The 25,936-nt window shown below is 41.2% G+C and overlaps 1 protein-coding gene across 5 annotated transcripts; it reads left to right on the plus strand.

The window, feature by feature from the left end:
* The first annotated feature begins 3,146 nt into the window (after nt 1-3,146).
* On the plus strand, nt 3,147-25,094 carry LOC110508537 (outer dense fiber protein 2). Of its 5 annotated transcripts, none has more exons than XM_036966557.1 (17): nt 3,147-3,374; nt 3,970-4,098; nt 8,924-9,053; nt 9,199-9,330; nt 9,562-9,636; nt 10,155-10,226; nt 13,197-13,313; nt 13,684-13,869; nt 17,100-17,209; nt 17,380-17,515; nt 18,871-18,981; nt 19,114-19,218; nt 20,752-20,910; nt 21,524-21,624; nt 21,899-22,061; nt 22,597-22,722; nt 24,434-25,094. In XM_036966557.1, exons 2-17 carry the CDS (start codon nt 3,974-3,976, stop codon nt 24,611-24,613), a joined length of 2,028 nt encoding a protein of 675 aa, XP_036822452.1. In that variant the 5' UTR covers nt 3,147-3,374; nt 3,970-3,973; the 3' UTR covers nt 24,614-25,094. The 5 variants fall into 5 exon arrangements, with proteins under 5 accessions (XP_036822452.1, XP_036822454.1, XP_036822453.1 ...); XM_036966558.1 differs by having other exon boundaries at nt 3,151-3,374; nt 3,954-4,098; XM_036966560.1 differs by having other exon boundaries at nt 3,151-3,374; nt 8,924-9,058.
* The last annotated feature ends 842 nt before the right edge of the window (nt 25,095-25,936 follow it).

Genomic DNA, 25,936 nt, shown 5'->3' on the forward strand with positions numbered 1-25,936 from the left:
CAACAAAACAAAGGAGATGATCGTGGACTTCAGGATACAGCAGAGGGAGCACCAACCTATCCACATCGACGGGACAGTAGTGGAGAAGGTGGAATGTTTTAAATTCCTTATCTCAAGGCCATCAGACTGTTAAACAGCCATCACTAACACAGAGAGGCTGCTGCCTACATACATAATCAAATCATTAGCCACTTTAATAAATGGATCACTAGTCACTTTAAAAAATGTCTCTAATAATGTTTACATATCTTACATATCTCATATGTATATACTGTATTTTATACCATCTATTACGTTTTGCCTATGCCACTCGGCCATCACTCATCCATATATTGAAATGTACATATTCTTATTCCATCCCTTTATATTTGTGTGTATTAGGTAGTTGTTGTGAAATTGTGAGATTACTTGTTAGATATTACTGCACTGTCGAAACTAGAAGCACAAGGATTTCGCTACACTCTCATTAACATCTGTTAACCATGTCTATGTGACCAATAAAATTTGATGATGAATTGATTTGAAGTGCCCATCCATGAAGCCTCAAGGTCATTGGCCATAGATAAAATGATGTCAAAATGGAAAATTATGTTCAATCCTTGTCATATGAAGATAAATAATTAACAGAAATGATAGAGAAAACGTATCAGTGCTCATCGGCCATTGGACATAAACATTACACAACAATTTGGAAATCGCAAATTCAACAATGAGTGTTTTGGAAGGAAGTGAGCACAGCACAACAAAGTGAGTCCAAAAATGTTTTGTATGCTGCGGCATAAATTGCGTAATATGCCAGGGAGATATGTATACTGTAGCTAAGAAAATAATACTAAGTGTATGTTGTGTAGTAAGCTGTTAGTAGCCCATGAGCCTCACGTTAATAATTTGGTCTCTTTTCCCCTCTTAATTTCGCCTACTGTTCTGACTTGGTGGTGCATGTGCACGTGTAGCCTATAGCTTGTTTTAGAGAAATGTAATCAACGAATAATGTAAGAGCTTTCATTGTCTGCTAATATGCCCCCGTTATTTATCCTATGGTTCTGACTTGGTGTACAGGGAGAATACTGTAAGAACGGCCCATGTTCTGATTTCTGTCACTGTACATTTCAAAAGTGAAGCACAAATGGTTATATTGACACGTCCGTCCTAGCTCGCTCATTAATGTCTTAATCGAAATTACGGATTGCCTCTTATCCGCTCGTTGTTCCCTTATGCCATAGTTTGTACATCTCAATTGCAGTTGTGTAAAGTATTCAAGAAAAAACAACTTTAAAGTACTACTTAAGTAGTTTTTTGGGGTATCTGTACTTTACTATTTATATTTTTTGACAACTTCTACTTTTACTCCACTACATTCCTAAATAAAATAAAGTACTTATTACTCCATACATTTTCCCTGACACCCAAAAGTACTCGTTACATTTTGAATGCTTAACAGGACAGGAAAATGTTCAAATTCACACACATCAAGAGAACATCCCTGGCCACCCCACTGCCTCTGATCTGGCAGACTCACTAAACACAAATGCTTAATTTGTAAATTATGTCTGAGTGTTGGAGTGTGCCCTTAACTATACGTACATTTTTTTAAAAAGTAAAAATTGTGCCGTTTGGATTGCCTAATAGAAGTAACTTGAAATTATTTATACTTTTACTTTTGATACTTAAGTATATGTTTGCAATTACATTTACCTTTAACACTTAAGTATATTTAAAACCAAATACTTTTGGACTTTTACTCAAATAGTATTTTACGGGGTGACATTCACTTTTACTTGAGTCATTTTCTATTAATGTATCTTTACTTTTACTCAAGTATGACAATTGGGTACTTTTTCCACCAATGCTCAATTGTCAATAGAAACCACATTTGTTTAAGTCAGCCATATCAGCTATGTTTTTTAAAAAGGAAGTAAATTAGGCTGAATTAACTGTTTTGCTGTCAGATAAGGCGTAGCAGTGGTAAGGTGTTGGGACTGCTGTTGAGACAGCTTTGTGTAGGCCTTAACAGTTTGTAGGCACCGTTTGCCACCATTAAAGTGCAATTAATGTATTGTTTAGTGTTGTGTAGTGGCTTTGCTGGCATGCATCATTTTTTATATTTAAAAAAAATAATTGCCCCAAGATGTACATGCTAAAATCACCACTGGCAAGGAATGCCAGTTTTGCATTTCTTTTCTCTCATTAATGGGATGCAACTGAAGAAATCGTAGCTCGATTGAATCTTGTAGGGTAATATTTTCCATATCATTATTTCTCTCTCGTTACAGATTCCTCTCTAGCATCTTTGAACAACATGATATTGCATTGACACTACATTCTCACAAGAGAATGACCGCAGCAGGTAACCTAACGGTATTGTTTGTTGTCATTCTTAAAATTCTAATTCATATTGCGCCAAATTTGCTTTACACCCTATGTTCCATAACGTTGGAATGGAATATATTAATGTTATTTCTAGCTACTAATTAGAAACTGCACCATAAATCCAGCTGCATATCGAATGTTGTGATTGCATAAAGGCCATTTACTTTGGCAAATGGCAGGAGTGGGATGTTAGCTAATAAGACTGGTACCCAGACTACCATTGACGGCTTCCACCATTTTAATGTAGTCAAATGAGTGGAACTAAGTGAAGTCATGTCCAACCAGGTCATCAGGAGGGTTCAGCCAATCGTGAAGAAAATGTACTACTTCAAAATTGAGATAGCCTTAATGGCGCTGCCCATGCTGTTTTGGACCCTATAATGGCACCTATACAAAGATGAGTCCTCTATGGTCCCCTCCAAACTTGGATGCCACTTGACTTCACTGTAGCACAGAGTGCTCAAACTGTCTTTGGTACTAGCATTTGAATCCCGTGCAGCATTCATTCGGTTTGACTCCACATATTTTAACACAGAAAATCCATGTGGATGGTTTAAATCAACCTCCAACGTTCATTTGGTTTGCAAACAACAATCACGCTCTCGTCTAGTTGGGTTTGTTTACGTTAGGTCCATACGTCCAATGCCTTAGCCAATCACAAATCGCAGAACAAAAAGGCGGGACTCAAATCAACCAATGGATGCAACGAACGCCATTCGTTTCCTACGGTCGTCACTAATTACCACAAACAGAAAGTCATAAACTCCGCCTATTTCTACAATGTATCTTATTAAAATCCGATTTTAAACCTAACCTTAACCACACTGCTAACTGTATGCCTAACCCTAACTTTAATTAAGACCAAAAAGCTCATTTTTATTTTCATAAAATTGTACGATTTAGCAATTTTGTGGCTGTGGTAACTCGTGACAACCGTTTTCTACAGAGAGCATCAACTGTTGAATAGCAGTAGCACAAAACAAAAGGCACGGTAGTGAATGAAGGTAAAAAACAAGAACATTTAATTCGAAATCTCACCATACCAATCTAGCTAGATATTTCTTGATCGTAGGATATGTGTCTTCGGTTTGAATTAGCTTTCCATCTTCGCAATTCTAACTAACTGGCCAAATTAGCTAGGTACAGTAGCTAACTTGAACTTGTTCTGTTCAGCTTGCTAGCATACTGTAGATACCAAAGGTTGTGTTGCTAATGTTAGCTAGCTACTGTTCTTTAACTCTGAAATGAAGGTCAGAATGGATCAGCTCAGCTAGAAGCTAATGGTAAAAAGAGCACGCGCTGTTTGTAGCCTGACAATATATAATATTAAAGGAAATAGTTAGTCATTGATTGAGACATGGAACAGTTAAATGTTGTCTTGGACCGGTTAGTTAAATAAAATTATACTGTAGCTATACGTGCATTATATTGTACACTGATGTTGACTGTGTCTATCTTATCGTATGCTGTCTATGCACCAATATTTTTCAAAATTTCCTTGTCATTATAGTTGTCTAGTGTATTTTACAAGAGAATGGGATTATTATAGGCAAGCAGTCATGTAAGCCTAACCATATAGCCAGTCCTCTGATCCACCAGAGCCATGTCTTCTGAGGATCCCTTCCAGGACTCTCTAGATGATGATCTAGACTGCTTCTCAGAGCCTGGGAGAGGGAGCAGGATACGCAGCAGTGTCTACACCAAAACCCCAGAGATGGAGAGTAACTGGTGAGGTCCATGAGACACATACACACACTAGCCCACAAACAGCTTTCAGTGTGGATCCAACTTTTTATTTATTTTATTTATTTTATTTTACCTTTATTTAACCAGGTAGGCAAGTTGAGAACAAGTTCTCATTTACAATTGCGACCTGGCCAAGATAAAGCAAAGCAGTTCGACAGATACAACAACACAGAGTTACACATGGAGTAAAACAAACATACAGTCAATAATAAAGTATAAACAAGTCTATATACAATGTGAGCAAATGAGGTGAGAAGGGAGGTAAAGGCAAAAAAAGGCCTTGGTGGCAAGGTAAATACAATATAGCAAGTAAAACACTGGAATGGTAGTTTTGCAATGGAAGAATGTGCAAAGTAGAAATAAAAATAATGGGGTGCAAAGGAGCAAAATAAATAAATAAATTAAATACAGTTGGGAAAGAGGTAGTTGATAGGGCTAAATTATATGTGGGCTATGTACAGGTGCAGTAATCTGTGAGCTGCTCTGACAGTTGGTGCTTAAAGCTAGTGAGGGAGATAAGTGTTTCCAGTTTCAGAGATTTTTGTAGTTCGTTCCAGTCATTGGCAGCAGAGAACTGGAAAGAGAGGCGGCCAAAGAAAGAATTGGTTTTGGGGGTGACTAGAGAGATATACCTGCTGGAGCGTGTGCTACAGGTGGGAGATGCTATGGTGACCAGCGAGCTGAGATAAGGGGGGACTTTACCTAGCAGGGTCTTGTAGATGACATGGAGCCAGTGGGTTTGGCGACGAGTATGAAGCGAGGGCCAGCCAACGAGAGCGTACAGGTCGCAATGGTGGGTAGTGTATGGGGCTTTGGTGACAAAACGGATTGCACTGTGATAGACTGCATCCAGTTTGTTGAGTAGGGTATTGGAGGCTATTTTGTAAATTACATCGCCAAAGTCGAGGATTGGTAGGATGGTCAGTTTTACAAGGGTATGTTTGGCAGCATGAGTGAAGGATGCTTTGTTGCGAAATAGGAAGCCAATTCTAGATTTAACTTTGGATTGGAGATGTTTGATATGGGTCTGGAAGGAGAGTTTACAGTCTAACCAGACACCTAAGTATTTGTAGTTGTCCACGTATTCTAAGTCAGAGCCGTCCAGAGTAGTGATGTTGGACAGGCGGGTAGGTGCAGGTAGTGATCGGTTGAAGAGCATGCATTTAGTTTTACTTGTATTTAAGAGCAGTTGGAGGCCACGGAAGGAGAGTTGTATGGCATTGAAGCTTGCCTGGAGGGTTGTTAACACAGTGTCCAAAGAAGGGCCGGAAGTATACAGAATGGTGTCGTCTGCGTAGAGGTGGATCAGAGACTCACCAGCAGCAAGAGCGACCTCATTGATGTATACAGAGAAGAGAGTCGGTCCAAGAATTGAACCCTGTGGCACCCCCATAGAGACTGCCAGAGGTCCGGACAACAGACCCTCAGATTTGACACACTGAACTCTATCAGAGAAGTAGTTGGTGAACCAGGCGAGGCAATCATTTGAGAAACCAAGGCTGTTGAGTCTGCCGATGAGGATGTGGTGATTGACAGAGTCGAAAGCCTTGGCCAGATCAATGAATACGGCTGCACAGTAATGTTTCTTATCGATGGCGGTTAAGATATCGTTTAGGACCTTGAGCGTGGCTGAGGTGCACCCATGACCAGCTCTGAAACCAGATTGCATAGCAGAGAAGGTATGGTGAGATTCAAAATGGTCGGTAATCTGTTTGTTGACTTGGCTTTCGAAGACCTTAGAAAGGCATGGTAGGATAGATATAGGTCTGTAGCAGTTTGGGTCAAGAGTGTCCCCCCCTTTGAAGAGGGGGATGACCGCAGCTGCTTTCCAATCTTTGGGAATCTCAGACGACACGAAAGAGAGGTTGAACAGGCTAGTAATAGGGGTGGCAACAATTTCGGCAGATAATTTTAGAAAGAAAGGGTCCAGATTGTCTAGCCCGGCTGATTTGTAGGGGTCCAGATTTTGCAGCTCTTTCAGAACATCAGCTGAATGGATTTGGGAGAAGGAGAAATGGGGAAGGCTTGGGCGAGTTGCTGTTGGGGGTGCAGTGCTGTTGACAGGGGTAGGAGTAGCCAGGTGGAAAGCATGGCCAGCAGTAGAAAAATGCTTATTGAAATTTTCAATTATGGTGGATTTATCAGTGGTGACAGTGTTTCCTATCTTCAGTGCAGTGGGCAGCTGGGAGGAGGTGTTCTTATTCTCCATGGACTTTACAGTGTCCCAGAACTTTTTTGAGTTAGTGTTGCAAGAAGCAAATTTCTGCTTGAAAAAGCTAGCCTTGGCTTTTCTAACTGCCTGTGTATAATGGTTTCTAGCTTCCCTGAACAGCTGCATATCACGGGGGCTGTTCGATGCTAATGCAGAACGCCATAGGACGTTTTTGTGTTGATTAAGGGCAGTCAGGTCTGGGGAGAACCAAGGGCTATATCTGTTCCTGGTTCTAAATTTCTTGAATGGGGCATGTTTATTTAAGATGGTTAGGAAGGCATTTTTAAAAAATATCCAGGCATCCTCTACTGACGGGATGAGGTCAATATCCTTCCAGGATACCCCGGCCAGGTCGATTAGAAAGGCCTGCTCGCTGAAGTGTTTCAGGGAGCGTTTTACAGTGATGAGAGGAGGTCGTTTGACCGCTGACCCATTACGGATGCAGGCAATGAGGCAGTGATCGCTGAGATCTTGGTTGAAGACAGCAGAGGTGTATTTAGAGGGGAAGTTGGTTAGGATGATATCTATGAGGGTGCCCGTGTTTAAGGCTTTGGGGAGGTACCTGGTAGGTTCATTGATAATTTGTGTGAGATTGAGGGCATCAAGTTTAGATTGTAGGATGGCTGGGGTGTTAAGCATGTTCCAGTTTAGGTCGCCTAGCAGCACGAGCTCTGAAGATAGATGGGGGGCAATCAGTTCACATATGGTGTCCAGAGCACAGCTGGGGGCAGAGGGTGGTCTATAGCAGGCGGCAACGGTGAGAGACTTGTTTTTAGAAAGGTGGATTTTTAAAAGTAGAAGTTCAAATTGTTTGGGTACAGACCTGGATAGTAGGACAGAACTCTGCAGGCTATCTTTGCAGTAAATTGCAACACCGCCCCCTTTGGCAGTTCTATCTTGTCTGAAAATGTTGTAGTTTGGAATTAAAATGTCTGAATTTTTGGTGGTCTTCCTAAGCCAGGATTCAGACACAGCTAGAACATCCGGGTTGGCAGAGTGTGCTAAAGCAGTGAATAGAACAAACTTAGGGAGGAGGCTTCTAATGTTAACATGCATGAAACCAAGGCTATTACGGTTACAGAAGTCGTCAAAAGAGAGCGCCTGGGGAATAGGAGTGGAGCTAGGCACTGCAGGGCCTGGATTCACCTCTACATCGCCAGAGGAACATAGGAGGAGTAGAATAAGGGTGCGACTAAAAGCAATAAGAATTGGTCGTCTAGAACGTCTGGAACAGAGAGTAAAAGGAGGTTTCTGGGGGCGATAAAATAGCATCAAGGTATAATGTACAGACAAAGGTAAGGTAGGATGTGAATACAGTGGAGGTAAACCTAGGTATTGAGTGATGAAGAGAGAGATATTGTCTCTAGAAACATCATTGAAACCAGGAGATGTCATTGCATGTGTGGGTGGTGGAACTAATAGGTTGGATAAGGTATAGTGAGCAGGACTAGAGGCTCTACAGTGAAATAAGCCAATAAACACTAACCAGAACAGCAATGGACAAGACATATTGACATTAAGGAGAGGCATGCTTAGTCGAGTGATCAAAAGGGTCCAGTGAGTGGAGAGGTTGGTTTAGGGTCACGGCGATTTAGACAGCTAGCCAAGCCAACCGGTAGCAAGCTAGCATAGGATGGAGTCTGTTGTTAGCCACCTCTTGCGTTCGGTCAGTAGATTAGTGGGGTTCCGTGTGGTAGAGGGGATTAATCAAAATCACACAACAACAAAAATAAGAACAATAGATATAGTTATAGAGGCCCGAGAAGAAAATATAATAATTCAAATAAATAAATTGTCCGATTGTCTATTCAGAATAGCAGCCGGAAAGACAGCTAACGGTTAGCGGGCAGCAGATGGGCGTTCCGGTAACGTCGCTACAGAGGAGCCAGCCGGATCTCCTTCAGGTAGATAACGTCGGCAGTCCGGTTGTGAAGGCCCGGTGGGGCTCCGCGTAGGCAGTGAAACGGGTCCGGATAGGTGACTGCAGCCCAGGAGTGAATGATGGAGCTCAGGCGTGATTGACGGAGCTGGCTAGCACCGGAACAATCGATGTTTGCTCTGGAATCGACGAAAGCCGACTGTCACACGGATAGCAGCTAGCTAGCTGTGAGATCCGGGTATGAATGTCCAGAGAGCAGTTGAAATCCAGGGACATGGAGAGAAAAATTGGTCCGGTATGTTCCGTTCCGAGCCGCGCTGCGCCGTACAAAACTGGCGATAGATTTTCGATAGATTTTCGAACTAAAGGACAGCCGATGACCACAAACCGTGGTTAGCTTCTGGGCTAGCTCCTGGCTAGCTTCTGGCTAGTTTCTGGCCAGCCTCCTGGAGTTTCTGGCTAGCTTCCTGAAGGATTGCAGATCTGAGGTAAATAATACTTTTTTATAAATATAAATTGGTGAGGCTGGTTGCAGGAGAGTGTTTAGAAGATGAGTTGATGGAAAATAAAAATAAAAATAAAATGTATGTGAAAAAAGTTGTAAATATATATATATACAGGACACGACAAGACGAGGACAAAAGACGTCTGAACTGCTATGCGATCTTGGATGACATACTGATTTCTAATCCGCTCTCTTTTGACATTATACTTAGTTATGGAGACTATGGAGCCACCGGCGGCAAAAGTCCCCTGATGAAAACATTGATGGATGCAGAAGCAGCGGCCAACTCTGCAGCCGTACAGCTCATGTCGTTCAAGGAGATCCTGGAGGATGATTTTGCCGTAATGTGAAGTCCTTTGTAATTGGTGTGCTTACAGTGTACCTGTTTTTATTTTGAGATGCACAACCCGATATCAAAATGTTCAATTAATGAACAACTTGTTAATGTGTCCAAAGTAAAATTGAATTCATCCTTCTATTATAAAGGACTCAAGACACTCTGCCTCTGATAACCGGCGGATGTCAAGGCAGAGAGGCCTTCTGCTGGAGAAGTTGGAGGTCTTTAAACGGATTAACAAGTCTGTTCGACAGCAACTCCAAGACCTGCAGGATGCAGAGGTTGGTCTTATCAACCAGTTATAATCTGATGGCTAATGACTACTACTTTGGAGGCCTGTCCGGTTGCAATTTATAAGGGGGTCATGCTTATGACAATTTTTACAATGCATTATAACTGCAACATAATGCATTAAACTACTTGTGGACTAAAGTAAACTGCAACTTTGTCTTTTTAACTGTTGCGTGAAATAACATGATTTGACTACCTCTTTTTGTCTCCTTTTTTATTAGGCATCTCGAATGGAGACAGACAAACACATTGATCTCTTACTAAAGAAGCTTACGCAGGCTGAGTGTGATAATCTGGTAAATTGCTCCTCATTTGGGTAAAAAAAAAGAGAACTTCAGACACTCCAGACCTGTATTTAAACACTGAAAAATGAACATAGCGGTGCCAAGGCTGAAGATTTTATATGGTCTGCCAACATGTTATACATTTTAGTAATTTAGCAGACATACTTATCCAGAGTGATTTACAGGAGCAATTAGGGTTAAGTGCCTTGCTCAAGGACAGATTTTTCACCTAGTCGGCTCTGGGATTCTAACCAGCAACCTTTCGGTTACTGGCCCAACGCTCTTGACTGCTGTGCTACCTGCCGCCTAGAGGGTAGGGTAATTCAGTGCAGTAGTTCAGATGGCTCAATGGGTTGAAACATGGTGCTAGCTAGATTAAGGTCGGGGATTTGATTCAATCCTGCATGGGCCACATGTACTGAACTTGTGTGCTAACTTTGTAAGACACTTGTTCACTATACACATTTGTCATTTTACAGTTGTACTGTGAGTAAGAGAAAAAAATGTTTTTGTTCTTTTGTTTCCACCAGCATTTGAAAAGAAATTTGAACGATAAAGACAAAATGGTGGATGAACTGATGGGTTTGCGGAAGAAAGAAATGGTGAGCTTTGGCCTTTAATTTCACATGAAATACAGTCACATCTGAAATAATTGGCACCCTTGATAAAGATTAGCAAAAAAGTACTGTATAAAATAAATAATACCAAGCTATATTTTATGCTCCAAAAAATTGGGAAATTATATTATTTTATACAATTGCAATGCAATACAATACAAAAAAATAAATTATTATCATATTTATTAACATTATACTTTTTAAGTCAATCTCAGTTTAAGGAACTGTATTGTGGCCTTTCATGGCTTCCTGTTTCATTGGGGTATAAAAATGAGGTAACACGCATGTGAAATCCATTTGTCATCCATCACCAAGGGGAAAGGCAAAGCACTCAGAAATGAAAAGAGACTTGTTGACTTTCATAAATGAGGCAATAGGTACCAAAAAAAATGACAGAAAAAACAAATATATCACTATTAGGGCAACAATTAATAAGTTTAAAACCACTGGAACAGTGGTAAATTTGGCTTCTAGAGGACCCAAGTGCATCTTGTCCCCACACACAGTGGGGAAGATGGTTCGGGAGGCAAAAGAAGTCCAAGGGCCAGTATTGGAGGATTACAGAACGCATTGTGGAGTCACAAAGTCTCCAAATCTACAATTAGACACCACCTCCATGCCAATAGTCTGAAAGGGTTGCCATAAAAAGAGCCTTCATTGAGAGAAACCAACCAATGTCAATGCCTGGAGTTTGCTAAAGGTCATTGGCACTTGGATTGGAACCAGTGTTATGGTCAGATGAAAATCAAGCTCTTTGGACTTTGGGGTGGTGGGTTTGGCCTCTAAAGAAGGATGCATATGCAGAAAATAACCTCATACCTTTTGTAGGATATGGTGGTGGATCTTTGATGTTATGGTGCTGTTTTGCTTCCAATGGTTCTGGGGCCCTTGTCAACGGCATCATGAACTCTACCAAGTAGTAGGTCATTTTAGCAGAACACCTGGTTGCCTCTCTTACCAGAAAATCAACATTTTGCAATGGTCATTTTCATTGGAAACCTGTGGTTTGAATTGAAGGCTGTGCATGAGCGCAGAATGAAGGATATTGAGGAACTGGAAAGATTCTATATGACAGAATGGTTTGTCTAAGATCCCTACCAATGTGTACTTCAATATCATAAGACATTATAGAAAAAGGCCAACCACCCTTATCCTTGCAAGCAATTCTATTAATGTAAAATAATATAATAAAAAATGTTGTTTTAGCCTACAATATATACACTGCTCAAAAAAATAAAGGGAACACTAAAATAACACATCCTAGATCTGAATGAATGAAATATTCTTATTAAATACTTTTTTCTTTACATAGTTGAATGTGCTGACAACAAAATCACACAAAAAGTATCAATGGAAATCAAATTTATCAACCAATGGAGGTCTGGATTTGGAGTCGCACTCAAAATGAAAGTGGAAACCACACTACAGGCTGATCCAACTTTGATGTAATGTCCTTAAAACAAGTCAAAATTAGGCTCAGTGGTGTGTGTGTGTCCTCCACGTGCCTGTATGACCTCCCTACAACGCCTGGGCATGCTCCTGATGAGGTGGCGGATGGTCTCCTGAGGGATCTCCTCCCAGACCTGGACTAAAGCATCTGCCAACTCCTGGACAGTCTGTGGTGCAACGTGGCGTTGGTGGATGGAGCGAGACATGATGTCCCAGATGCGCTCAATTGGATTCAGGTCTGGGGAACGGGCAGGCCAGTCCATAGCATCAATGCCTTCCTCTTGCAGGAACTGCTGACACACTCCAGCCACATGAGGTCTAGCATTGTCTTGCATTAGGAGGAACCCAGTGCCAACCGCACCAGCATATGGTCTCACAAGGGGTCCTAGGATCTCATCTCGGTACCTAATGGCAGTCAGGCTACCTCTGGCGAGCACATGGAGGGCTGTGCGGCCCCCCCAAAGAAATGCCACCCCACACCATGACTGACCCACCGCCAAACCGGTCATCCTGGAGGATGTTGCAGGCAGCAGAACGTTCTCCACGGCATCTCCAGACTCTGTCACGTCTGTCACGTGCTCAGTGTGAACCTGCTTTCATCTGTGAAGAGCACAGGGCGGTGGTGAATTTGACAATCTTGGTGTTCTCTGGCAAATCCCAAACGTCCTGCACGGTTTTGGGCTGTAAGCACAACCCCCACCTGTGGACGTCGGGCCCTCATACCACCCTCATGGAGTCTGTTTCTGACCGTTTGAGCAGACAAATGCACATTTGTGGCCTGCTGGAGGTCATTTTGCAGGGCTCTGGCATTGCTCCTCCTTGCACAAAGGCAGAGGTAGCAGTCCTGCTGCTGGGTTGTTGCCCTCCTACGGCCTCCTCCACGTCTCCTGATGTACTGGCCTGTCTCCTGGTAGCGCCTCCATGCTCTGGACACTACGCTGACAGACACAGCAAACCTTCTTGCCACAGCTCGCATTGATGTGCCATCCTGGATGAGCTGCACTACCTGAGTTGTAGACTCCGTCTCATGCTACCACTAGAGTGAAAGCACCGCCAGCATTCAAAAGTGACCAAAACATCAGCCAGGAAGCATAGGAACTGAGAAGTGGTCTGTGGTCACCACCTGCAGAACCACTCCTTTATTGGGGGTGTCTTGCTAATTGCTATAATTTCTACCTGTTGTCTATTCCATTTGCACAACAGCATGTGAAATTGATTGTCAATCAGTGTTGCTTCCTAAGTGGACAGTTTGATTTCACAGAAGTGTGATTGACTTGGAGTTACATTGTGTTGTTTAAGTGTTCCCTTTATTTTTTGGAGCAGTGTAGTATCTCAGTATTTGTATTTATTTTATACAGTGTTTTTTGCTCATCTTCATCAAGCGTGCCAGTCATTTTGGATGTGACTACATTTTGTACAACGATAAAACACATTGACAAAGGAATAAATCATACTGTTTGAAAGCAGTGTCCTCATACCAGCTCTTTCTGCTTTGATGCTCCACAGGAGAACACCGAGAATGCGGTCCATGCCACCAAGTCTGTGGAGACCACACGTGCTCACCTGCAGGGCCAGCTACACAGCAAAGAGGCCGACAACAACCGTCTCACCGTACAGCTCCGGGTAACACACAAGTTCAGGCATCAGTCTATTAGTCAGTCAATCAATCACTATATTGTCTGAGTTGGGAAAGGTGTATTTCTAAGCCTTAACCATTCTGACTGTAGAATAAGACACCGGTAAAGTAAAGGAGCTAGTTTGCAGTCAGTATTATGCTTCCAGCCTGTGTGTGTGATGTCTGGGACTGTTGGGAAGAAAGACAGCAAAAAGTAGACATTTCTGTTTCACAAAGAATAGTCTTCTACAACCCATTCAAGACGGACGTCGTCCATGAGTGAAATCCTATCTTGTTTTCACCAGGCTAGAGATAATTATTTAGATATGTTGAAAGGTTAAACAGTCAGTGTTTGTTCCCTGTCTTTCTTTCTCCCAGGGTTTGGAGAGGCAGCTGACTGAGCAGAAGCTGGAGATAGATGGCCTGAGGGGGGAGATCTCCAGTGTGTCCGAGAAGGCAGAACAGGAGAAAGAGGGCCTGAAGAAGGCCACCCGTGCCCAGAAACAGAGGGCCGAGAGGTTCGAAGCTGCCGTGGATAAATGTTACACTCAGCTGAGGGAGAAGGTATGTATGGGTGATGTGGGGAGTCAGTTTGGTGGTCATCATTTTCTCTTCCCCAGGGTTTAGTTCAGGCTGGAGAACATGTTTTGAATCCAGGAGATACTACATGTACTTGTCCAATAACGCCACAGCTTTTTTAGTTGTATTTTTTGTAATACTTTTTATTTATTGGTTTTAGATCACATTAGAATCCCAACGAGATATACACATTTACACCCCCCCCCCCCCCCCCCCCCCAACATGAAAAGGAAGTAATTAACCTCAACACACCGACAGTCAGCATTTCATAAAACAATATAATGGTACGCAGACATGCACCCACACATGCATACACACATCTGCACTTCTACAGTCGCATACATGCACCCATTCTCACACACATCCACCGACACACACACACACACACGTGTCCACAAACACCCATCTGTTTCAAACATGTACATTTGATCTCCTGTTAGGGCCTATAAATATTTGACAATATAATGTCAGTTTTCTATACTTTTTCCCATCGTATCTCAGAGTTATTTGGTTTCTTATTCTATGAGTTATCATTTACCATACTATAGATTTAATTAATTGTTTCTTCCCAATTACTTATTTGTGGTGCCAGGGGTTTAAGCCAGTTTCTAGTCATCTGTTTAAGTGCTGTTATTCTCAGAATTCTGAAAAGATACTTATCATTTTGGAGGACCAGTGTATGAGGGGTTCTCCCAAGGAACATGTGTTCTGGATTTAGAGAACGTGAGTGTTCAAGCATATCATCCAGTACTTTATATACTTCGGTCCAGAAATGATTGAGGACTGTGCAGGAATATAGTATGTGGATGTGATTAGCCCTGCTCTCCCCACAGTTACGCCAGCAATTTGGTGTGATGTCACAGTTGTATTGTTGTTGTATTATAGGAGTTATGAAACATCTTGACTGAATTGTCCAAGAGTATTCCCTACAGAGTAGAGTTAGTTGTCTTGGACTTGTTCTTCTAGATATGTCCTCCCATTCCTCTGCGGTTGTTACTATTTGCAGCTCGTCTAACCAATTGGTTTTCACTATAATGTTCTCATCTTTTGTTTCTTCTTCGATAATTCTGTGCCCCAGCACATTCTTGGCATTTACTCTCTTAGATGTCTTTTCTGTATATCAATTTAAAGAATGTACAGTGCCTTCGGAATGTTTTCAGACCCCTTGACGTTTTCCACATTTTGTTACGTTACAGCCTTATTCTACAATTGATTGAATTAGGGATGCACCGATATGACATTTTTTGCCTGATACTAATATCCAATTTTTTTCCTTGCCAAAAAAAAACAATACCGATTCATAATTTTTTTTAAAGGCCTTTTAAGTATTATAGTACAGTTAAATATTTGAGACACACACACTGACCAAAAATTTATTTAGTTGGCATTTGCGTACACTACCGTTCAAAAGTTTGGGGTCACTTAGAAATGTCCTTGTTTTTGAAAGAAAAGCACGTTTTTTTTGTTGTCCATTAAAATAACATCAAATTGATCAGAAATACAGTGTAGAGTTTGCTAATGTTGTAAATGACTATTGTAGCTGGAAACGGCTCATTTAACAAACATATTAATATCTACACAGGCATACAGAGGCCCATTATCAGCAACCATCACTCCTGTGTCCCAATGGCACGTTGTGTTAGGTAATCCAAGTTTATCATTTTAAAAGGCTGATTGATCATTAGAAAACCCTTTTGCAATTATGTTAGCACAGCTGAAAACGGTTGTCCTGCTTAAAGAAGCAATACAACTGGCCTTCTAAAGAACTTTATTTCTGAAACGTGTCAGTCTATTCTTGTTCTGAGAAATTATTTTTTTGTTTGTTGATACAGCATCGTCTTTCAATCCGAAAAGAATACGTTTTTGGGTATAAACTTTATAAGGGCTCCATCTGACATTCCTCTGCACTGACACTCACAACTTTTTCTCCGCTGGCACAGTTTGATTATCAGTCTGTCTCCATGTAGCGGTTGATGCTGGGTTCATCCATACAATAATGGATTTTAGTTGGTCGGGCTTGTTTTATGTTTGATTGTTTTAAGTTTGACACAGGCTTTTCTTGCTCCCCAGATGAATTTCCTCAGGAATGTGTCCCACCTTTCTAAAAGTATTTGGAGTAATAGTTATTGGTTGATTCTGGAACAGGAATACACACATCTTGGGAGAACGTTCATTTGAATCGTTTTTCATTCTTCCTGTTCTTGTTAAAGGTACTAATTTCCATCTTTTGTAGGTCCTGTTTATGCTGATTTTCCAGTGTTCCTAACTTATACTGATGCAGTTTCATCAGATCTTGGTATTTGAGTTTGTTTTGATCCCATTTAAGTTTAAACTTTGTTTTGATATCTTGGGATATTGGTTGACCTACCGTCATTCTGTCTGATTTCACTGTATTCAGTCTGTACTGAGATACAACACTTGTTGTGCTTTATCCATAGTGGTGGGAACTGACTGGTAGGTTTGCTCAGTAGAGAATCGCATCGTCTGCATATATTGCTAAGTTGTGTTCTTCCTGATTGTTTGTTATACACTGAGTGTACAAAACATTAGGAACACCTTCCTGATATTGAGTTGCACCCCCTTTTGCCCTCAAAACGGCCTCAATTCGTCGAGGCATGGACTCTATAAGGTGTCAAAAGCGTTCCACAGGGATGCTGGCCCATGTTGACTCCAATGCTTCCCACAGTTGTTAAGTTGGCTGGATGTCCTTTGGGTGGTGGACCATTCTTGATACACAAGGGAAACTGTTGAGCATGAAAAACCCAGCAGTGTTGTAGTTCTTGACACACTCAAACCGGTGCCTCTGGCAACTGCTACGATACCCCATTCAAAGGCACTGAAATCTTTTGTCTTGACCATTCACCCTCTGATTGACACACATACACAATCCATGTCTCAATTGTCTCAAGGCTTAAAACTCCTTCTTTAACCTGTCCTCCCCTTCATCTACACTGATTTGATGTGAATTTAACAGGTGACATTAAGTTATCATAGCATTCACCTGGGCAGTCTATGTCATAGAAAGAGCCGAGTGAGTTCTTAATGTTTTGTGCACTCATTGTATTTTCATCTAACGGTTCTATACTTAAAATGAAGATGGAAGGCTTTTTAAAACTTTTGTTACGGTGTTCCCTACTGAACGCGACCCAGGTATTCCGTTGTTCCTTGCCAGTGACAGTAAACTGATTTATGTTATGTGGCATGACGACATGTAGGATGTTCAGCTGGCAGAGGCTTGTTCAGAGAGGGACACGTGGAGGAGACAACAGGAGCAGAAGACAAACGCGAGAATTCTGCTTGATGCACAGATAGGACTACTGAAAGGGTTTGTCGTTTCTCATTTTGACCTGGACACAAAAAAGCCTGGCATATTGTTAATCCAGGTCTTTGAGGCAATCAATGTTGTTCTTTTCATTTGCAAAGCTTTTCACATTTTCTCCTCACAGAAAGTAGAAGTGGGGCAAGTGGCAATTGCTTATTGATGTTTCATTACAGCCAAATAGCCGACATTACTGCGAAGCTACAGAAGGAGAGTGACGAATTCACTGCTGCAAACGAGGTCTTACTGCTAAAGGTGGAAAAACTCTACGCTGAAAACGGAGACATTGGCCTGGAGAACGCAACCCTCAAGGTAGGACAATTAAACACCAATATAGACCTTTTAAGTTGTGTATGCACCTACCAAAAACTATTGATTTACTTCACCTTGAGCCATGGATTAGCCCCAAATGATCTAAACTACCACATCTATAAACACATTTAGTAAACTATTACATCTAATTGCTTAGATAACAAACCTAGCTCTACTGCTTTTGAATTTGTGTACCTTTTCTGTTTATTCTAACATGTAAAACGTCTTCCCACCTTAATACAGGATGATATGTTTCTACACTCCCCTCTACATGTATCTGGACAGTGACGCTAACATTTTACATTTGGCTCTATACTCCAGCATGTTGGATTTGAGGTCAAATGTTTCATATGAGGCGACAGTACAGAATCTCACATTTTTTTTATTTGAGGGTTTTACCATGCATGTTTTACTGTTTAGAAATGAAAACACTTTATATGTCTAGTCCACCCATTTGAAGAAGTCATAAGTAATTTGGCCAAATTCACATATAGTGTATTAAAGTAGTGAAAGGTTTGGTATTTGGTCCCATATTCCTTGCACTCAATAACTACTTCAAGCTTGTGACTACAAACTTGCATTTGCCGTTTGTTTTGGTTGTGTTTCGGGTTATATTTTACCCAAAAGGAACTGAATGGTGAAAGTAAGAATAGAAGATGTTTCTGAACACTTCTACATTTATGTGCATGCTACTATGATCATGAATAATCATGAATGAATCGCGGATAATCACGAGTAGTAAGGCTTACAGTGGTAGAAATAGCATAACCTTCCCTGTTATTGGTAATGCTGAGCGGTTAGCGTGTTTTTGTTGTATCCTCTGTAACCTTCTCACTCATCATTATTCACGATTCATTCATGTTTTTTCCTAATCATGGCATTATCAGGATTAATTTACATGTGTTCAGAAACATCTTACCTACTCACTTAGAAAGAATTACTCATCGTGCAGTTCCTATTAGGCAAAACATGATCTAAAACACAACTACAACACTCACAAGCTTGACGTAGTCATTGTGTGGCAGGAATGCCGGACCAAATACTACACTTTTGATCACTTTAATAAACTTTGAGGGAATTTGTCCAAATACTTATGACTTCTTCAAATGGGGGGACTAGATACATAAAGTGCTTCCATTTCCAAGCAGTCAAACAGATTTGTATGAATATACCCTCACATTTCATTAAATGTCGCCTGATCTCAAATCTAAAACGCTGGAGCCCAGAGCCACATTTTAAAATGTTAGCTTCACTGTCCGAACACCTATGGAAGGGGAGTGTATGTATGGTTATTAGTGTGTGGTTTGTTCCCACCATGTTTAGGATTCTATTTGTGTATTTATCTCCGGTTCCAGGCGTCCATCGTTGAGTTGGAGCTGCAGCTGGTCCATTCTAAAGCGGCGCTGAAAGAGGAGAGCGCCGTCTCACAGGAGAGGAATGACCAAGCAGAACAGTATCAGAGTCAGGCAGGGATCCCGCACCCCACCACACGTCCAAGTTCCAATACCCACTGAATCCTATTTGAATGTATTGAGAGACTAAAAGGTAAGGCAGCAGCTGTCTGTTTTATTCGCCTCCTATTGCCTCACATCTCTCAGGTGGCAGAGCTTCAACTGGAGGTGGAGGATCTGAAGATGAAGTTGGATGGTTTTCTGAGGGAAGCCGAGAACACCAGAGAAGGAAGAGATGCGGAAGTGAAGAAGGTGAAGTCTTCTGTTGGCTACATTCAAATCAAATCAAAGTTTTCTTTGTCACGTGCGCCGAATACAACCGGTGTAGACCTTACAATGAAATGCTGAATACAACCGGTGTAGCCCTTACAGTGAAATGCCGAATACAACCGGTGTAGACCTTAAAGTGAAATGCCGAATACAACCGGTGTAGACCTTACAGTGAAATGCCGAATACAACAGGTGTAGTAGACCTTACAGTGAAATGCTTACTTAGACTCTAACCAACAGTGCAAAAAAGGTATTAGGTGAACAGTAGGTAAGGAGAAAAATACAGTAGCGAGGCTATATACAGTAGCGAGGCTATATACAGTAGCGAGGCTATAACAGTAGCGAGGCTACATACAGGCACCGGTTAGTCAGGCTGATTGAGGTAGTATGTTCATGTAGATATGGTTAAAGTGACTATGCATATATGATAAACAGAGAGTAGCAGTAGCGTAAAGGAGGGGTTGGCGGGTGGTGGGTGGCAGGACACAATGCAGATAGTCCGGTTGGTGGGTGGCGGAAAACAATGCAGATAGTCCGGTTGGTGGGTGGCAGGACACAATGCAGATAGTCCGGTTAGCCAACATGCGGGGGACACTGGTTAGTCGGGCCAATTGAGGTAGTATGTACATGAATGTATAGTTAATGTGACTATGCATATATGATAAACAGAGAGTAGCAGCAGCTTTGTCTTAAAGGGATAATTCTGGATTTTGGCAATGAGCTAGCATGCTAGTAGATAACCATAGACTTCCAGTTATTGCGCTAAAGCTAGTTAGCATTTTCTCGCAAAACTAGCTCTAACTTCCTTCATACTGGACACCGAGACATAAAAATGGTATCTACAAGTTCATCTCACTCTAGGGAAGTAGATAAAGGGCCTCGTTGCCAAAAATCCCAAAGTATCTCTTTAAATTGGTTTGAGTCGTTCATAATTAAAGCAAGAGAGGGCTCACTCAACAGAATAGAATATCAAATTGCGTAAAATAGTTTGAGACACAAACACTACTTGGTTCAGTAAAATTAAAATGAATGTGATATCCTGTATGTTTTGATATTTGTTTACTGACATTTGTAGTTGTTTCTGGTCTTTCCCGTACCCACGCATGTGCTGTTAACCATTTCAAAGTGCACAGTGCACAGCTTCACATTTATCCTCGGCGTAAAAACCAACGTATGCTGTCATTTTAGAATTCAGTGATCACTGGGGTTCTCTAGTCTCCATCCTAATCTATGGTTCAACTATCGACACGTCAGTTTAACAGGACTGGAATTTAACTGCTGCTTCTGATTAAACCACATTTTGCTGAAAGCCTTCAAAATATTCTCTCTGAGGGGGAAAAAAAACACATCCGTGGTGAATGGCCATGCCCTGCTTCCGCATACATTTCCTATGCTTCAGTTCCCAGTTAGGGTCCAGGCGGTGGCTGCACCTCTCTGAGTAGCTTTCAATCAGTCACTAACATTTCTCTGCTCCCCTGCCTTGCCGGCCTGCACGCCCCTCCCCCGGGACCCCAGGTGAGGCTGGAGCTGGAGGGGCGCGTGAGGGAACTGGAAGAGTACCCCGAGTTACTGGGCACCGCGGAGCAGAGTCTGGCGGAGTGCCAGGACAACCTGAGGCGCTCGGAGAAGAGATGTGCAGACAAGGCAGAGGCCATTAGACAACTGCAGGTTAAGGTGTGCGTATAGCCGTATGACGAAATGTCATTTGTCGATGGGCAAGTAAGCACTGAGGTGGTGGAGTAGAGTATCTACCACCAGATGTCAGTCAAACCCCATGTATGGTTTCCCATTATACTGTTAGAATTACATCTCCATGCTATTCTAGAGCATCCCTCGGTTCCTGCTTTGAGTTGGTGTTGAGGTTTGTGATTGGATGTACTTGGATTGCAGTAAAAAAAAAAAAAAAAGCCCTATGTGCCCCTTTTGTAGTTTTGTGTGTTTTGTAAAGCTGTGATGATCACCTTCAACTGTTTTAAAATGTGTTTCTATGAATGTTTCGGCGCTGTCCAATCAACGCTTGCCTTTTTTTGAATGTTCCTCATATCACCGTTGTACAGTGTTGTGTGCTGTGTTGGTGACTTGATAAGCCAATGTAATTTCAGTAATTGCGTGGTGCAACTCTTTAGTGTTGCGCTGTATATGTTTGAACCCCCATTCAAGTCCCTGTTAGTCAAGACTATTCAACTGAACATACATTCAGCATCTGTCATATCATTGAGTCACAGTCCAATTGCATGTTTTTTTTTTTTTTGGCCTAACCACCAAGGTATGATTATTGTGCGTCCAGGTGGAGAGACAGGGGGAGAAGACGAGGTCGTCGATGGACATGAAGGAGTCTATCCACGAGGCCAACTCACAGCTACGGCAAAAATGGGAGGCTCTTCAAAGGTAAGGTTATTACTACTTTCTCTTCTTTTGAAAGAATGAATACATTCTTCCGTTTTGCTTTTTGGTTTTCAAACTAGATTCCTCTATTTGTCATGTCAAAGTACATTAGCGACATTGAAGATATATTGTATTGTTTTTTTTATATACGTTTTTACGCTTGCCCTGGGTGAATTCTGAAATGTTCTGAAATGTTAATGTACTGCTTGTGACTTGGGTATGGGTTACGAATGTGTTATGAATGGGTTCCTTATGCATTGCCGATGATGTATTCCAGGCAGATGGAGGAGCTTCATGGGGAGAACCAGGAGCTGGTCCGTAGGCTGGCAGGGCAGGAGGAGTCGCTACACTACAGCAGCAGGCAGCTAGAACAGCGCTCAGCAGACTGCCAGGCTCTCAACAGACAACTGGAGGCAGCAGTGGCCGATGTCAGGCAACAGGTACTCGGGGGTTAAATTTCTCCGTCACTCCATCACTGGATTTTCCTTGTCATTTTTTGTATTTATTTTTTACGTTTTAGATTGAAAAGGACTGGAATTGGTCAAACTTGAAGTTTTAAAACATGTACAAAATGATCCTATTTCCTTAAAAGCATGATGTTCATTATGCAGGTTAACCTGGCCCCAGACAATGGATCTGAGATCGGCCTAAGTTTCAGTGGTGGGATTATTTTTTTACTTTAACCCCTAGGTATGATTGCTCCTGGATAGGATATTTTAATGTGTGGATGTGGACAGTGTGTAATGCTCATACACTCAGCATATGGTTTTATTCAAATCCAGTGTATGTGTACATAGAAGCAAATTCAAATGCTCAGAATAAAGGTTCATATTAAGTGGAACCAATGTTCCCCGAAGGGGAATGGAAAGGCACAGAAGCGAATTGAAGAGGGTGTTTTTTAGGGGATGAGTTCCTGTCGATATGTGTGGTTTTCTTTTTGACACATCTCGTAATCTTTATTTATCTCATGCCGAGGTTTCCAAAGTCAAAGACAAAGCCGCCTCCAGAGAAAGTTCCCTTCAGACCAGAATCCTGGAGCTGGAGGCTGAGAAGAGCAGAAGAGAGAATGAGCTGAAACATATGAAACAAAGCAAGCAGTCAGTAAGTACCAGACACAATCACATACAGTGCCTTCAGAAAGAATTCACATCCCTAGACTTTTTCCACATTGTGTTGCGTTACAGACAAATTTAAAATCTATTAAGTTTTTTTTTTGTGTGTGACTGGCCTACACACAATACCCCATATTGTCAGTGGAATTATGTTTTTCAACATTTTGACAAATTTAATAAAAAATGAAAAGCTAAAATGTCTTGATTAAGTATTGTTCCTCTTTTTTTTATGGCAAGCCTAAATAAATTAAGGAGTAGAAATAGGCTTTACAAGTCCCATAATAAGTTGCATGGACTCTGTGTAATAATAGTTTTTAATGTAATTTTTTAATGACAACATCATCTCTGGACTGCACACATACAATTATCTGTAAGGTCCAATGCCTCGCAAAGAAGGGCACCTATTGGTAGATTGTTTTTTTTTTAAAAAGCAGACATTGAATATCCCTTTGAGTATGGTAAAGTTATTAATTCCACTTTGGATGGTGTATCAATACACCCAGTCACTACAAAGATACAGGCTTCCTTCCTAATTCAGTTGCCAAAGAGGAAGGAAACCGCTCAGTGATTTCACTATGAGGCAATTTTTTAAAACATGTTGAGTTTAATGGCTGTGATAGGGGAAAAGTGAGGATGGATCAACAACATTGCAGTTACTCCACAGTGCTAAGCTAATTGACAGGGTGAAAAGAAGGAAGCATGTACAGAATAAAAATATTCAAAAAAATGCATCCTGTTTGCAACAAGGCATTAAAGTAATACTGGAAAAAATTATGTGGCAAAGCAATTCACTTTTTGTCCTGAACACAAAGTGTTATGTTTGGGGCAAATCCATCACAACACATTACTGAGTACCACTCCATATTTCCAAGCATAGTGGTGGCTGCATCATGTTATTGTTATCATTAAGGGCTGGGGAGTTTTTCAGGATAAAAAGAAACGGAATGGAGCTAAGCACAGGCAAAAACCTGCTTTTCACCAGACACTGGGAGGTGAATTCACATTTCAGCAGGACAATAACCTAAAACACAAGGCCAAATCTACACTGGAGTTGCATACCAAGGCCAAATCTACGAAGGTGTTGCTTACCAAGAAGACAGTGAATGTTCCTGAGTGCCCGAGTTAGTTTTTACTTAAATCTACTTGAAAATCTATGGCAAGACCTGAAAAAGGTTCTCTAGCAATGATCAACAACCAATTTGACAGGGCTTGAAGAATTACAAGTATTGACTCAGGGGTGTGAATACTTATGTAAATGAGATTTTCATTTTGAATACATTTGCTAAAATCTCTAAAAACATGCTTTCACTTTGTCATTTATAGGGTATTGTGTGTAGATGGGGGATATTGTAGCTACGATAGCCTACTGCTAACCATGTGACATTTTCCCCCATATCCCTCAAAGCTAATGAGAACACAGTACATAACTTTTTGATGCCATACAATACGCAATGAATCAGACCAGTTTTCTATTTTAAAGCATAGTAGTACATACTGTACATTTGTCAGGTCAATGGATTGATTCCTTGGTGAATGAAATCATGTTAAGTGTTGATAACTGTTGTTTTGAGTTTGAGCGTAAAGCCTTATTGTCCTATGTGTATGAGCATATTTTCTGAGATTGTTGTTTTTACCTTGACTGCACTACAAATGTCCACATTTGGACAATAAAGAGATTGATTGGTTGTGTTGCTCTGCAGGCTGAGAAGCAATTTGAGGTGCGTCTAAAGGACCTGCAGCTCAGCCTGGACCAGTCAAAAAGCCACAAACAGAGCATTCAGAACTACGTAGACTTCCTCAAAAACTCTTACGCCACCATGTTTGACGAGGGACTACCACAGGCACCATCTAGTTTTGGATCATCCTACTTTTTAAAATGATGATTACTCCGGTATGTGTGTTTGTGGTGTGTAATGTGTATTGTTGGTTCAATCATGTACAATGTATGAGCATTATTTAAGAATAATGTGTTTGACAAGCAATGATTCGGCACATATACATTTTATGTTCGATAATGTCCATGTAAATGTTTATATAGATCAGCTAATACTTTTTTTTTGTCCATTTATAAATAGAATTTCAATAAGGTTTATAATGGCATATTGTACAGACTGTTTTCATCACAGAATCCAATTACAGAACCGCCACAGCCAATGTGTTTTTCTCTAGTCTTAAGTTTGTATATCACTCTTCGTGCTGTGCAGGATGTGGGAGCCTCTGAGAGCCAGTTTCATGTTCTGTTTGGGATCTCACTGTATCCAGGGTTTTGCTCAGGAGTTGTCTGTCAACACTTTGCATAACATTAGGAGGAGAGGAAACAATCTGATGTAATGCCAACATCTGAAAAAAAGGTACAGTTGCTTCAGTTGTCAGGCCTGGTTTCATCACAGGATCTCCAGATATCCAATATACAGTGCCTTGCGAAAGTATTCGGCCCCCTTGAACTTTGCGACCTTTTTCCACATTTCAGGCTTCAAACATAAAGATATAAAACTGTATTTTTTTGTGAAGAATCAACAACAAGTGGGACACAATCATGAAGTGGAATGACATTTATTGGATATTTCAAACCTTTTTAACAAATCAAAAACTGAAAAATTGGGCGTGCAAAATTATTCAGCCCCTTTACTTTCAGTGCAGCAAACTCTCTCCAGAAGTTCAGTGAGGATCTCTGAATGATCCAGAACAATGACCCAACACACATCCAGGCTGTGTAAAGGCTATTTGACCAAGAAGGAGAATGATTGCGTCCGAGTGCTGCATCAGATGACCTGGCCTCCACAATCACCCAACCTCAAACCCAATTGAAATGGTTTGGGATGAGTTGGACCGCAGAGTGAAGGAAAAGCAGCTAACAAGTGCTCAGCATATGTGGGAACTCATTCAAGACTGTTGGAAAAGCATTCCAGGTGAAGCTGGTTGAGAGAATGCCAAGAGTTTGAAAAGTTGTCTTCAAGGCAAAGGATGGCTACTTTGAAGAATCTAAAATATACAAACACCTTATTTGATTACTACATGATTCCATATGTGTTATTTCATAGTTCTGATGTCTTCACTTATTTTACAATGTAGAAATAGTGAAAATAAAGAAAAACCCTTGAATAAGTAGGTGTATCCAAACTTTTGACTGGTACTGTATGTAAAAGACAATAAATACAAAAATTCAACAAACGTAGCTGCAACGTGAACCACAGGATGCTTCT

This window comes from Oncorhynchus mykiss, chromosome 28 (assembly GCF_013265735.2).
Source record: "Oncorhynchus mykiss isolate Arlee chromosome 28, USDA_OmykA_1.1, whole genome shotgun sequence".
Taxonomy (NCBI): Eukaryota; Metazoa; Chordata; class Actinopteri; order Salmoniformes; family Salmonidae; genus Oncorhynchus; species Oncorhynchus mykiss.